This window comes from Misgurnus anguillicaudatus, chromosome 5, assembly GCF_027580225.2.
Source record: "Misgurnus anguillicaudatus chromosome 5, ASM2758022v2, whole genome shotgun sequence".
Taxonomy (NCBI): Eukaryota; Metazoa; Chordata; class Actinopteri; order Cypriniformes; family Cobitidae; genus Misgurnus; species Misgurnus anguillicaudatus.
The window spans coordinates 19,783,938-19,798,598 of record NC_073341.2 but is presented as its reverse complement, the minus strand read 5'-3'; the positions used below and the strand labels follow the sequence as shown (position 1 = coordinate 19,798,598).

At 41.2% G+C, this 14,661-nt stretch overlaps 1 protein-coding gene across 2 annotated transcripts in view; it reads left to right on the top strand.

The window, feature by feature from the left end:
* The window catches only part of ncor2 (nuclear receptor corepressor 2), a 115,543-nt gene that overhangs the window by 92,841 nt on the left and 8,041 nt on the right, over positions 1–14,661 (top strand). The window contains exons 24-43 of one of the 2 annotated variants that reach the window (XM_073867690.1): positions 200–312; positions 462–564; positions 641–739; positions 917–1,020; positions 3,424–3,571; positions 3,662–3,784; positions 4,869–4,943; positions 5,045–5,247; positions 6,183–6,546; positions 6,626–6,844; positions 6,932–7,183; positions 7,349–7,444; positions 7,530–7,736; positions 7,836–8,016; positions 8,815–9,233; positions 11,864–11,965; positions 12,238–12,451; positions 13,819–13,950; positions 14,036–14,172; positions 14,270–14,323. In XM_073867690.1, coding sequence (XP_073723791.1) covers positions 200–312; positions 462–564; positions 641–739; positions 917–1,020; positions 3,424–3,571; positions 3,662–3,784; positions 4,869–4,943; positions 5,045–5,247; positions 6,183–6,546; positions 6,626–6,844; positions 6,932–7,183; positions 7,349–7,444; positions 7,530–7,736; positions 7,836–8,016; positions 8,815–9,233; positions 11,864–11,965; positions 12,238–12,451; positions 13,819–13,950; positions 14,036–14,172; positions 14,270–14,323 — 3,345 coding nt within the window. Of the gene's footprint in view, positions 1–199; positions 313–461; positions 565–640; positions 740–916; positions 1,021–3,423; positions 3,572–3,661; positions 3,785–4,868; positions 4,944–5,044; positions 5,248–6,182; positions 6,547–6,625; positions 6,845–6,931; positions 7,184–7,348; positions 7,445–7,529; positions 7,737–7,835; positions 8,017–8,814; positions 9,348–11,863; positions 11,966–12,237; positions 12,452–13,818; positions 13,951–14,035; positions 14,173–14,269; positions 14,324–14,661 lie in introns of both variants that reach the window. The other variant, XM_073867689.1, reaches the window with a different exon arrangement.

Here is a 14,661-nt window from a genome sequence, read left to right as displayed (position 1 = left end):
TTTGGTAATTACACTTCAGTAACGTGGAGCCAGTTTACAGGATCTAAATCACAGTTTTTGAGAAGTTACAGAATGCTCCTGTAAATAACCAAAGTGCATTTTTGGTACAAGGCCAAACATGAAATAACTTGTCCATTTGGACACATTTTTTTTTAATACTATGATCAAAATATCTGAGGAGAAATTTTCTCTATTTCAGCCTTGGCTCCCACTTTGCAGCCACAGGAGAGGATGGCTGCAGTTCGGCCTCTCCATATCCCAGAACCCCCTCCCCTAATCTCCTCTGCCAAACCTGGTGGCTCCATCACACAGGTAAAAAAGTCCTTGCAGCCCATTTAAGTGCCAGAAAAATTATTCATAGTTAATAGATACAGTGCATATAAGGCGCATTTGTAATACTGTTACATGTATGCATATTTCCACATCTAGAATAAGAGTTGTCCTGTTGTGTTGTGTTGCAGGGTACTCCGGTGCAGTTACACAACCCATCTCACGGCTCAGAGCATGGGAAAATCCCACCGCAAGGATCACTGGGTCTCTCCTGGATGGACCAGAGGAAAATGGGTGAGAGTCACAAACAACCGCAGATCAGCCGGCCAGATCCTTTTTTCACATCTGACCTCTTTGTCTTTCTCCGCAGGAGGTTTTCCAGTGGTCAAACAGGAACAGTTGTCCCCTCACGGGCCCTCCTCCTCTCAGGCTGAGAATCTCTCCACACAGGACAGCACTACATCACGAGGTCACCATTATATCTCTCGTCATATAAACAATATCAGAATGCTCTGATTTGCCTAAAATGTGTAGCTTGCATGAAAGTAGCATGTATGAACACAAATATACAATGCTTTTATTCAGAGACGTGCTTTAAAACATCAAGATACATAAGAATCACACATTATTGGCTTTCTCTCACGAGGGCCCATGCCAGCTGTTCAGGGTGGCAGCATCACAAAGGGCATTCCTGGCACACGTGTGCACCAAGAACCTCCAATATCATATCGAGGAGGTTCCATCACTCAGGTAAGAAGCCCCCCTCTCTAAAACAGTATGTGCTTCATGCTCCTGTGCTGAACTGGATGGTTTGTTTATGTCATTTCACCTACGTGATGTAACAGATTGCACACAATTTTTTTTGGCACGGATAAATAGCTCCAAGGAAATGAAAGAGGCAGTTTGTTACGACCATAGCACGTCACAATATGATATAACAAATAATCAGTTGCCATAGCGACAGGTACACCGTGTCTTATCCTGTTCTCTCCTTTTATTAATGTGTTTACATGTCTCATTGCAGCCTGGTGTTACTGATCTCTCTCTCTCAAACACACACACACAAACACATTGTGCCAACTGGGCTGCTGGGACACAGATTACATACTCAACCAAATCTGAATAGGTGGGGGCAAGCGGGGACGTTTAATCAGACCGAGGTCAAGCCAGTGTGTCTGTGAAGCAGTGTTGAGATAAGCCATATGTATACGTACCCGTGACATTAGATAGATTTATTGAGAGATAGTGGTCATACTTTTTTTTAACTCTTTTCCTGCCAGCATTTTTAAAAAAGTTGCCAGCCAGCGGCAGTATTTTTCATGATTTTCACAAAATTTTAATGCCTTACAGAAAATGTTCTTCTTTAAATATATAAACATACAATATATCAAATAAAAGAACAGACCCTTTTCTTTCAAACAACAACAAAAGCAAAAAATTCATCCTAACTTCATTAGCTCTCTTTTTATCACCTCTCAAATATGGTTAGGTTTCTTCAAAAGCACAAAATTTTAAGCAAAAAGCTGAGATACTTCCATTTTTGTGAAGGACTTTTGACAGCCTTGCCAATCATATTTTATTTGACTCGAACCCGTACGCAGTATAGTGGGATACACACTAGATTCTCCTGTAGAAAGTACGCACGGTTACTATGCGTACTATTCTGATGATGAAATTTGCGTCACGCGCCCTGTACACGGACCCCCGCTTATGCGTAAACGGGACAATACTTCTAGCTTTAGTTAGAAGCATGTAGGTTAGACTTGAACATATGAAATGGTTCACTCCATAAATGATATCACGTTAACTATGTACAGTTATATACAGCAGATATAACATTAAGAATATAATTTTGAATGTATTATTATTAAACGCAACACACTTATTATACTCATGCGACCCAGATTTTATTTCATAGGAGACAGGCTTTTGGTTTGGTAGGAAACGGCATCTTGTTTAAAGTAACTGAAAACATTGCATGTATCTGAGGAATGGTAGCACAAATTAATGTCACGTTAAAAAGTGAGATGATTTATTATTTTACTGTCAGTCAGATGCTGGTGTTACAACTGAGTGGCTTTTCTTAAAGGCGGGGTGCATGATCTCTGAATGCCAGTGTTGATTTGAAATCACCTAAAAACACACCCCCTACCCCAATAGATTCTGGACCTTCTTTTGATATACCCGCCCCACACATACGCAACCCAGGCAACGATGTCGGTTAGTAGACACGCCCCTTACTGCTGAATGGCTACAAGTGTGTTTTGGTACTCAGCCTGACTCCCAAAGCATTTCTCAAAAATCATGCACCCCGCCTTTAAGGAAGAAAACTTGATTTATCAGCTGATTCAGATAATTAAAAAGTACCAAATTTCGGCTGATACATCGGTCTACCACTACAACCCACCTGAAAAGACACATAACCTTGCCTTACGAAAGAGATTTTTGGTCCCCATTCATTCACCGTCATTGTATTTAATAAAGCAGCTCAGACATTCTGCTGAGAGTTGCTAACCCTGTAATTGAAAGTAAAAAGTCATATATATGATTTGGACTGACATGAGAACAAGTAAATGATTACAGTTTTCTCAGTTTGAGTGAATTTTTACTTTTATAACAGATTGCACTTTTATAATTAAGTGTCACAACTGTAATCTAAATATATGACAGTTATGAAATACCAATGACGTAAGAGGTTGATCTCTCCCATTGTGTTCAAGGATCAAACCAGGTCAGGCACACAGTTTATAACTTCTCCTCCAGATAAATATTTGTTTTCTCCCTGATGCCCATAAATGGTTTTGCACCAATAAGTACTGTACTCTGGTGTGCATTGTAGACTCTCTGAAATGACAAGCGCTTTTAGTTGACAAGCTGAAGTAGTTTTTGTCTGGCATGAGTCAACAAATCCACTGACAAACACACACGCACACACATACAATTTTCTCTTAGCAAGGTTTCTTACACATACAGTTTTTTGTGCTCAAGACTCTGAGCAAGGTTTCTTTAAAGATGTAGTTGTTCCCAATCATGCATATAGGATGATTATGTTTTGTAAGTGTGTATATATAGTAATATTATAGTAAACTCGTAAACTATGTTGTGTAGTTTTTATTGTGCAGTCACTAACGATAAAACTTTCTTTTCTTTCAGGGCACTCCTGCAGATGTGTTGTATAAGGGCACAATAACCCGTCTGATCACTGAGGACAGCCCAAACAGAGAAAGAGGCAGAGAGGACGCGCCTTCTAAGGGGCATGTAGTCTACGAGGGCATAAGTGGACACATCTTATCTTATGACCGTAAGTGCTCATAACAAGCCCTCAAATGAAATGAAAACAGGGCCTATAGTTTATTTAACTTTTTTTCTTTTTTACTTATGTAATGCGTAGGGGGTCAGAATTCTAAGGAAGACGGTCGTGGGGACATGGTCGGAATGAAGAGGTCATATGACATGATGGAGGGGGGGATTTCTCGCGTGTCGTCCATCAGAGACACGCTGTCTGCTGCTGAAGGTGAGTTGGACCTTGTGTTTGACCCCCAACCCCCAATTTTTTTAAAGGAGACTTGTGGCACATCACAACATTGTCAAAATGATCACTGTTTACACAGATCTGGGAAAACAACTAAAAACACTGTGTATTATGCATGCTACGCCAGTAGTTGGCTGTGCTACTAAAAGAAACGCTATCCATCTGCACACAGGCAAATTCTTCATTAGACTGCCTTTTTGATTGAAAATGTTGTAATGTAAACTGCCCCTTAAAGCAACACTATGTAGTTTCCATGTAAAAATGACTCACAGCTCCCCCATGTGGTTGAAAAGCGCAACAGTGCCTGGTATCAGATACTCTTCTGCAGGCAGGGGGGAGGGGCGGGGCTGTGTTTCGTACCCTCCACCGCCACTTTCAGAGTGTGCTTGTAGCAGCTAGGAGGCTGCTCAGGTTGCAGCAACAGTACAATTTGTCCAGTTAAAAGTTGTTCTATCAATGAAATAATTTTAGAGACATTATTTAAAGGTAAAAAAACTACATAGTGTCTCAGCTGGTAGAGCTTTGCATTGCATTACTTTGCCCTGTTACTTTGATTTTATACAATATTCCAGCTGTTAAACATTTAAAATAATTTAAAAGGGGACATTTCACAAGACTTTTTTAAGATGCCATATAAATCTTTGTAGTCCCCAGAGTGCGTATGTGAAGTTTTAGCTCAAAATACCCCATAGATAATTTATTATAACATGTTAAAATTGCCACTTTGTAGGTGTGAACAAAAATGTGCCATTTTGGGTGTGTCCTTTTATATGCAAATGAGCTGATCTCTGCACTGAATGGCAGTGTCGTGATTGGATAGTGCAGATTAAGGGGCGGAATTATCCCCTTCTGACATCACAGGGGGAGCTAAATATCAATGACCTATTTTTTCACATGCTTGCAGAGAATATTTTATCAAAACTAAGTTACCGGGTTGATCTTTTCACATTTTCTAGGTTGATAGAAGCACTTGGGACCCAATTATAGCACTTAAACATGGATAAAGTCAGGTTTTCATGATATGTCCCCTTTATAAATAAATGATATCGTCTTTTCTGTTTCGCAGGCTTGATCAGTCGAGCAATGCCTCATGAGCGAGAAAGTCCTCATCCCCACCACATCCGTGGATCCATATCTCAAGGTCAGCATGATCAAAGAAAAATGTGGCTTGTAGTCTAGACTGATTATGAGTGTGGCTGATGTTTCCTGCAACAATTTTCTTATCTTCTCTCTTTCTCTCAGGTATCCCACGTGAAGATTACTTGCGTCGGGAGGTCAAACAGATGAAAAGGGAGGGTTCTCCATCACCCCGTGGGCCTGATCCTCATAAGTCACGCTCTCATGAGGGTATGGTGCCTACCGTCAAAGAAGGAGGACGCTCCATTCACCTCATCCCTCCTGAAGGGGTAGTGATAGGCAAGCCTAAAGAAGGATCCATTACCCAGGTAACCTTTGAGCTTGAGATGTCACCGATTTGTTTATCTGCCTAATACACAGGCTTCCTCTAAATCTGCATGCATGCAGGTGAATGTCTCATGGTGTGTTCACACCAGACGCGGAAGAGGCGGCAAGAGCAAATTATTTACATGTTAAGTCAACGCAAAGACGCGAATAGGCATCCTGTGGCATGGGGTGTTCTGCGCGAATTGAGCGTTGCCAAATTATCCTTGCGAGTTGAAAAATGTAACCTTTGGTAAACGTGGTGCGAAAATCCGCCAATCAGGAGCTTGCTCTAGCAGTGACCCGATTACAGGAGGCAGAAAGACAAAACAACAATAGAGGACAATCATCATTGCTACACAAGACATCTTTGTACTTTTACAGGAATTAAAAGTTAGTGAGAAGGTCGAACAATCTGGAAAGTTTACTCAATTTAAGCTATATAAGCCCCTCCCATACCGCAAATTTACGTGTGAATGTCTCGAATGACTAGAATTTTATGCACAACTTTCATGCGTGAATAAAGCGAGTAAACTCAAAATGTTAAAGCGTCCAACTACACGCGAATAGCCTGTTTTTGCCGTCTCTTCCGTGTCTGGTGTGAACGCACAGTCATGGTTTTAAATATGGCAAAATGCTAAAACTTGTACACTTGATATCGTAGTTGGACTGTTTAAAGAATGGCTTTGGTACAAAAGCAGTCCCTGATACATCTGAATAAATAATAAATCAATACCTTTGACAGCAAAAATAAAAATTGTTGTGTTATTGTAAATATTTACAAAATTGAAATTTTGCCAATTAAAAATAACTTTTGTTAAACATCTCACTTGGATTTGATTATAGATAAATGAAACATCTACATTCACTGTCTAACCTGTTAACGGATTAACACTTTAAACCCTATGTCACGTTAACTCAATAAGTTCTGCTTCTACAGGGTACGCCTCTGAAACAGGAACCTGTTGGCTCATCCAAGCGCCATGACGTGCGCTCCATCATCGCCAATTCCCCCCGGCCTTACTCCGGAATGCCCCCTCATCATCTAGAGCTCAGGCCCGAGCACAGAGGCTCTGACAGGGGCCGCTACGAGGATCCGGGGAGCAAGTCAAGGCCCAGCGCTGTTGTCAGTACAGCCAGCTCAATGTCCCGTGCCTCTCCACTGGCAATGGGTGGGGAGCAGAGCAGCAGAGCCCACCACAGTCCAGTGGGCTACGAGGACCACAAAAGAAGCGGCTACCCTCCACCCTCACACAGATCCTCTCCACTGTCAGGCAGAGAAAACTCACAGCGTTCACATGAAGGTAACGCACTGTACCCAACAAACAAGATTTCTTCATACTGACAATCCAAATAGTCTAATGAGGTTCCTCTTCGTGTTAGGTTCAAGTAAGGCCCAGCAGCAGGAAAGAAAGACCACCCCTACCCCTCGCGAAGTGTCCTCTACGAAGTCTCCTTTGGCAGTGAGTGAACATACCGCCTCTCTAGCCTACGAAAGGATCCTACAAAACCTGGGAACAGACATCGGTATGCAGTATCGTGCGCAGATCCCCCTGTCATTCGAACATGCCCCTATGCCTAGAGGCATCCCTATAGATCCAGGTACTGCCCGCTTTGGAATTCAGCCATACTGTTGTTTGTCCCAGCTGCTTTGGGATCTAACGTATATTTTCTGCTTTCTCTTCACAGCAACAGCAGCGTATTATCTGCCTCGTCACCTGACTCCCGCCCCTGGTTACCCTCATCACTACTCTCCCTACCTGATCAGAGGTTTCCCTGAGACAGCAGCCCTGGAGAACCGACAGACACTCTTTACAGACTACATCACCTCCCAGCACATGCATCAGTGGCCTGCCATGGCTGCTCAGAGACCTGACCTGATCAGAAGCCTCACACCTCGAGAGCAGTCTGTTAACCTGGCCTACTCACCCACACCCAGAGGTAAGGGGCCATTTTCTTCATCCAGTGATCAGCGATTGTTACTGTAGCGTTAAAACATGTTTATGTAAACGAACCCTTTGCATATCAAAACTTTCACATTGTCATTTATCAGGGCGGGACATACTGATATCACAATCATCTAATTATTTTTTGTTTTGTGCACAGGAACCTCTGCATCACCCATGGAACGCATCACATACATCCCAGGAACCTCTGCAGGTTTCCCCGGCGGAGCCTACAACACTTCTCCCATCTCACCAGGTTCAGAACAGTCTCTCAATCACCCATAACATCGTGACTGTTTTAGCTCAATGGTCTCTAACTTATTTTCCTCCTCGGTTAACAGTCTCTCACATGAGCAAGATCCAAAGCGGTTCTTCCTCCTCAGAGAGGGAACGAGAACGAGACCGAGAGAGAGATCGAGAACGAGAGAGGGATCGTGAGAAAGACAGAGAGCGAGAGCGGGACAGAGAGCGAGAAAAAGAACGAGACCGAGAAAGGGAAAAGTCCCTCAGTCATGGTAATGTGGAGCACGCCCCTATATGGAGACCTGGTAAGTGCACAAAAACCCAAAGCTTATGTCAACTATTAGCCATAAAGGCAGAAAAAGATTTGGCTAAACATAATGTTGCATGTGTTTGCGTCTGCCCAGGAGCACCAGAGCAGATGGGAGGTGGCAGCAGCTCTCGTCCCCCGTCCCATCCCTACGGTCACCAGCAGTCCTCGCTCTCTCCGCGGCCACAGGACAACCTGCAGCAGAGACCCAGTGTCCTGCACAACACCAGCTCCAAGAACCTTCCCAACTCGGAGCACAACAGCCCGTCTGTACTGCGGTAAGAGTCTCTGTCCCTCTTAATGCTGTCATATCCCCACTGTATATGTGTATGGTTATGAAGTTATTTAAGTCTAAACCTCATCCAATAGACTGTCTGATACATATTTATTTCCGAGAAGTGCTTAATCTTGATCTTGTTTTACTGTAGATGACTCTGATGGTGACACATGCTAAACTGTTAGCTTTAAATGCTTATATATTTTGTATGCGAATGTTGATTCATACCAAAATGCTTTTTTGCATAGTTGTGTTTGACACATGAAAACGTCTCGTGTTAAGTATGTAACTGTTGTTCCCTGAGAAGGGAACGAGACGCTGAGTCTCCCTTGCCATACTTCCTGCGTCCCTGTAACGTCGTCTTTGGCAATATTTCAAATATTGCGATATACTTCCTGGCTCCCGCGTCCCCCATGTCTTGATCGTTAAGCCTCACCATTGGTTGAATTTGATATACACATTCAGATGCACTTAACCCTGGAAGCGTCGCCAAAGTGTCACCGCAGTGACGCAGCGCAAGTTCCCTCAAAAGGGAACTGTAACAATGTATCTTTAAAGGTAACACGATGTAACCTTCTCTCACTTAAATGTGTCCCCACATTTAGTCCTTGAATTTGAGGGTATTGGACCTGGAAAGTCCTTGAAAGGTCCTTGAATTTGAAATTAACTTAGAAATAGAAATAAGCGGCAGTGCGGACCAAACCATTAGTCGTTATAGTCTTGGTGTCCTTGTAGTTGATAAACATGGTTATTGTAAAATGCTAAATGATTCTAAATTGTTCATTGTTACCTTCCTCAGGCCTCCAGGTTCTGCGCGTTACCAGGGCTTTGGTGGGCTTCTCCAAAGGTCTGGTTTACCTGCCGACGTTTACCCGGCTGGTTCCGACCTGAGCGCTAAAGACTCTAGTAGAGATGGGGGCAAAAGTCACGGGCGTGGAGGTCTACCCAAACATCAAGACATGTCGGCCTCTTCCAAGTCTGACCACAAGCTGGCCAGTCCTGGTGCAGGCGCGGCATATCCCTCTCCATACAACCAGGCCTCCGGTGGCCATCTTGGGCTGCTTCAGAGTCGTGGGCACCCCTCGCTGGCTTCTGAAAACAACAGCGGCAGCAGCTCCATCCTGTCCCGCGGCGGGGACGGCGTCGGCAGCGCGTCAAGTAGGGAAAAGACTCAAAACAAAGTGATGTCCATACAGGAACACGAGCTTCGAGTACTCGGTAAGACCACCATGACAGCGGCCAACTTCATAAACGCGATAATCATGCATCAAATTTCTTGTGATGCGGCGATGCCAGAGACTGGTGCGCTTGCGGCCAACGGCGCCTGTGATGGTAAGACGCTCTGGGACCTTTGGGCCGTTAACACCACCTTCCCTCCCCCCTCCCTCTCCTTCCTGTTCTCTACCAAGTCCACCCAATGTCTCTCCATCCCTCCCTGAACCCCTCCCACCCCGCCCCACCTTACGTCTGTGGCCTAGTGCACGCTTGTGGTGGTTGGCATTGATCAGAATCAACCCAGTTTCATAAGTGCATTATTTATTTATTTATTTTTGGTTTGGTTCATTTCATTTGTATTTTTTTTCTTTGAATATGCTTCTGCCTAATGCTTTTATCTTTGATAGCATCTGAAGCATTGCTTAAAGACCACCAAAGGTTTTCCTTCCCTTTTAAGTAACTTTTTTTGAAACTTCCAAAGTTAACATTTGGAGGGGAGATTCTGCACATTTCAGTCCAAACTTCCACAATTTCAAATATCGAAGCTCTTTATAAACATTTGAGCTTTTGTCCTGTAATGGCCACAGGCGTATGATTTTGATCATTTGCTCTACGCCCTAACGGTCCAGAATGCAGGTCTGGAGACAGCTTCTCTAGACCAGAGAGAGATCCTGAGGTGAACTTTAAGAGCCCATTCATTCAGCAGTGATGTGCTTTCATAACTTCCTTATCTGCTTGCCTCGTGCGTTCCTCTTTTTCTTCTTCTTTTGCCATTTGGGGAACATTTCATAGCTTTTGGCATTTGCTTCCTGTTTCACTTCCTGTTTTAAAGGGAGGCACTCTGGCGCTATGGCATTGTAATAGCTGCATGAAGCAATCAATGAAAGAAATGCAAGGGATTTTTGTTGTCAGTTGTGGTGAGATGTAGGGTAAGGGTGAGATGTACAGTAGGCTATGTGGCTAGAGTTGAATAGCTTGGGTTGCAGGTTGCATCAGTCCTTTTTTAACATTTGTTATTACTCAGAATGTAATAAACAACTCATTTTTGTTATGGTGGGTGGAAATTCCATATACAGCATAGTTAAATGAGATTGACATTAGAGAACAAACAGACTTTAGCAAGAATAGGTCCCCTTTTTTATTTTAAAGAGCCCCTATTATGTTGCTAAAAATAATATTTTTTTGCATTTGGTGTAATGCAATGTATGTGTGAGGGTTTTGGTTCAAAACACATTTTTTCCCACATACCGTACACTATTGTTGCTCCTCTATGCCCCGCATTTCTGAAATAAAATAGATTTTATTTTTTTACAAAGCTCATCGTTCTAAAAGACACGGTATCGTTCGATTGGCCAGCTATCAGTGCGTTGATTGGCTGAATACTTCATGGTATTATCGTCTGGCGGAAATGTGATGCGTTTGTGATCGTAAAAACGACAAACAAGCGCTACTATACACTGCTCAAAACTTGTGATTGAATCATGGTTGGAATCATCAGTAGTAAATTATTTAAATATGAAAACGTAGACTACTTGCAGGCTGTGAGTCAAAAGCGGGCGTAATTTTGATAATGTGCATCCAGTCCATGTCAACTGGCTGTGGAAGTAAACTGTTGCCTACAATTCTTGCTTTCATTGTAGTCCAAGAAAAGAGATTTCAGTTGGAGACGATGGCTTGCGTCATTGTAGACTTTGGGATTTGTAACTTTGCATATTACGTTAGCATATAACATACACTTTCACACCAAAAGAAATTTAAAACTATTAAACGAAATATAGGTGCTCTTTAAATCAAACCAAAATGAAGCTGTGAGAGAGAGAAGTACATTCAGTTTATTGTCATATAGAGATCCTATGTCATTTTTTTAAAGAGCACCTATTGTCCGATTCACTTTTTAAAATTGCCTTTGGTGTGTAGGTGTGTATTAGGTAAGGGATAATGTAGAGGCAGCCGGTAGTTATCGGGAAATAAGCCCCGACAGTGTGATCAGAACCCGACGCGAAGCGGAGGGTCTTGTATCACGCTGAAGGGGCTTATGATGAACTGCACTTGTGCAGCATTTATTAATCTTTATCAAAGTTAATTTTAACAATTACTAATACTTTATTAAAATTTGGTTAACGTTAGTTAATGCACCGTGAACTAACATGAACAAACAATGAACAGCTTTATTTCTATTAACTAACATTAACAAAGATGAATAAATACTGTAACAAATGTATTGCTCATGGTTTGTTCATGTTGGTTAATACATTAACTAATGTTAAATCATGAACATTATAATAAAGTGTTACCAAAAGTGCTACTAATTCCGTATCTGTCTCTCCTGCCTTCACAGCTCATTTTAAACACGCATTCTGCTTTTGTTTTTCATTCTCTTGCTGTTACGAGCATTTCTGCTGTGCTTTACACTTTACCGAAGCGAGATGCCTACATAATGTCGGCTTGATCTCTGAACACATGCGAGCGTCATTGAGTATTCCCAGAGCCTGTTTGTGACTGCATTGCTTACACTTGTGTCTCTACTTTTACACTTGTGGTGCTCAGCACAATACTCAACAGTATTCTCGTGTCTTTCTCTACATGTACATGTGCTAACAATGTGTGTGTTTGTGTGTCCCTCCCCTCTGCAGCTCGATACGGGTCTGAGGACAGACTTTCTCCTGGACAGCAGTCACCATCACCCGCTCTTAAGGGCTCACAGAGGGTGGTCACGCTCGCCCAGCACATCAGCGTAAGTCTGGGAAATGAAAATTTGTCCCTATGGCAGTGGGATTAGTTAATGTAAATTAGTCTCAATGATGTCACAGTGGTCTGGATACACCCCAGTCATTGAAAGTCACTCAAATGTTTCCTCTAGATGTCACTGAGTTTTCAGCTAATTTATACTGTACATGATGATTTGAACAGTGTTGCAGTTTTTAACATAGATCATTGGCACTGGGCATATTATTTTGGAGCCTGTATGTACACTTGTCCCCTAAATGAATGTTTCCTCTCTACAGCGAGGTGATCACTAAAGACTACACACGTCAGTCGCAGCAAGGGCAGATCGGAGGTCAGTCACTGGGTACCTCAGTCTTCGGGTACCACAGTTCCCCCGTGCTAGATCACACACGTCCACCTAGCGCCCCTCAGGCTCAGACCCCTACAGAGCCGAATCCCAACGCGCGCTACACCCCAGAGGGCTCTGCTGCTGAGAGAGAAAGAGGGAGAGACAGGTAAACAATGTTGTCCACAGTTAAAATGACTGGTAACAACTTAACTTTTGTAATGTGATGTATTTCAGTTTCTAACAATAGCAGTTTTGATTGGATCTTTAAAATTGTGCCTTGTGTTGGGTATAATTATGTCAATAGAAATTGGATGAGGCAGTCATTACATTTTAATGAAAGATTACAAAGAATAACATACATTGATAAATCTTTTAGATGGGACTTTATTAAGTAAGTAAATCTAGTCGATTTTGATTTGTTTAAAAAAAATGTGATCCTAAACCACAAAACCAGTCATAAGTAGCAGGAGTATATTTGTAGCAATAGCCAACAATACGTTTGTATGGGTAAAAATATATATATATATATATATTAAGAAATAATGATGTTTTATAAAGATATTTTGTAAATGTCCTACCATAAATATATTGAGAATGTATTTGGGTCAGTGACCAAAATGCTTTGGCAAGATGAGAAATTCATAAAAAAAAACCTTGTTTTAAAAGCATGCATCAGGTTTATGTCAATGCACAGTGTATTTTTGTTAATTTTATGCAATAAAAAATTACATGAAAGATTGAATGGACCTGAAAATGTCAAATGGTGTAACCGCCAATTGCACCAAAGAATGATGAATATTAAATATTTTATCCATCACGATGGCATGCAAGCGTAATCATCAAAAAAAAAAAAAAATATATATATATATATATATATATATATATATATATATATAATTGTATTTATTTCTAAATGTACATTTTAATGCATTTTTGTAATATTTGTCCTGACATATGGTGAAAACAGCTCTGTTTTCTAAATAATCTTTGACAAATTATTTTACACTAATCTAGATGATTATATTTTATTCCACATTTTTTTATGAATATATTTATATTTTAATAAAAAAAAAAATACTAGTTACATCAATTAACACAGACCGATTACACTGCATTGACATTTTTCCAATTATCCCCCAAATATTCTTTAAAATGAAATAAAAACAGAAATTTAGACTTGCAAGGATGTATGCAAGTAATCTGCACATTTATTTTGACATTTTAACCCTTTTACATTTAATTTATCCATACCGTCACAAAATAATTAACTTCACGTCATTGACCCATTTATTATTTGTCATTATCAATTTTAATTAACCCTTATGACTCTTGACCCTTATGGTTCTGTAGTACATGGTCACAAATAGTTTGGAAAAAATGAAAAATTAAATGAAAAATTGTCATTGTGGTGAAATTTTGCACTTCATGGTCTTGTTTTATTCCATGCATTAATTTGTAAGTGCAAGATTTTGTGTGGATTTTTGTATGTTACTGTATTTAGTGTTGCTGTACAATGATGTATTTGTATTGCAGGTCGTCTCCTCCGAGTAAAAACTCTCCTGCGAGTCTGTCTGCTGATGGTATCGAACCAGTCTCACCACCAGGTGCTGTTTCAGAGCCAGAGACGCCCAGTGCTGCCTACCCGAACGAACAAGCAGAACAGGGGTATGCAAACATACAAACACGTACACACACAAATTACAATGTACTGTCAGTGGGTTTACTCATTCTCTTTACCTTTCTTTTGCAGCATGGGATCTCGTTCTCCTGCCAGTAGCACTCAACCACCAGCTTTTTTCAGTAAACTGACCGAGAGCAACTCAGCCATCGTCAAGAGCAAGAAGGAAATGATCAAAAAGATGGTGGTCGGCACAGAGGCTGAATTCAGTGAGTTGATGCACGTTTAAATAGGTTTTAAACGTAAGTTTGACATTGGTTGGTGTCTGAGAAGTCTTATATGTGTCCTTTTCTCTCTCCCTAATAGATCAGGGTCAACCTGGAACAGAAATCTTCAACATGCCTGCGTCTACGAATGCAGGTGAGAAGCTTCACCAGATTCTTGCTTTCAATCTGTGCTCATTTTTAATCCTTTTTACACATAAAATCAAACCATTTTAGACATAACTGGTATGCTTCTTAGGGTTCACACATACTGATTTAATATACAGCTTTAAAGGGACATTTCACTTGAAAAAAAATAGGCTCAGTTTTGGTGGTACCACTTTTAGCATAGCTTAGCATAATCCATTGAATTGGATTAGACCATTAACATCGTGCTCAAAAGTAACCAAAGAGTTCCGATATTGCTTCATACATGATGTAACTACAGACGCGTTAAGTTTTAAATGGGAAAAACATTCTATCAAAACTCTTTTA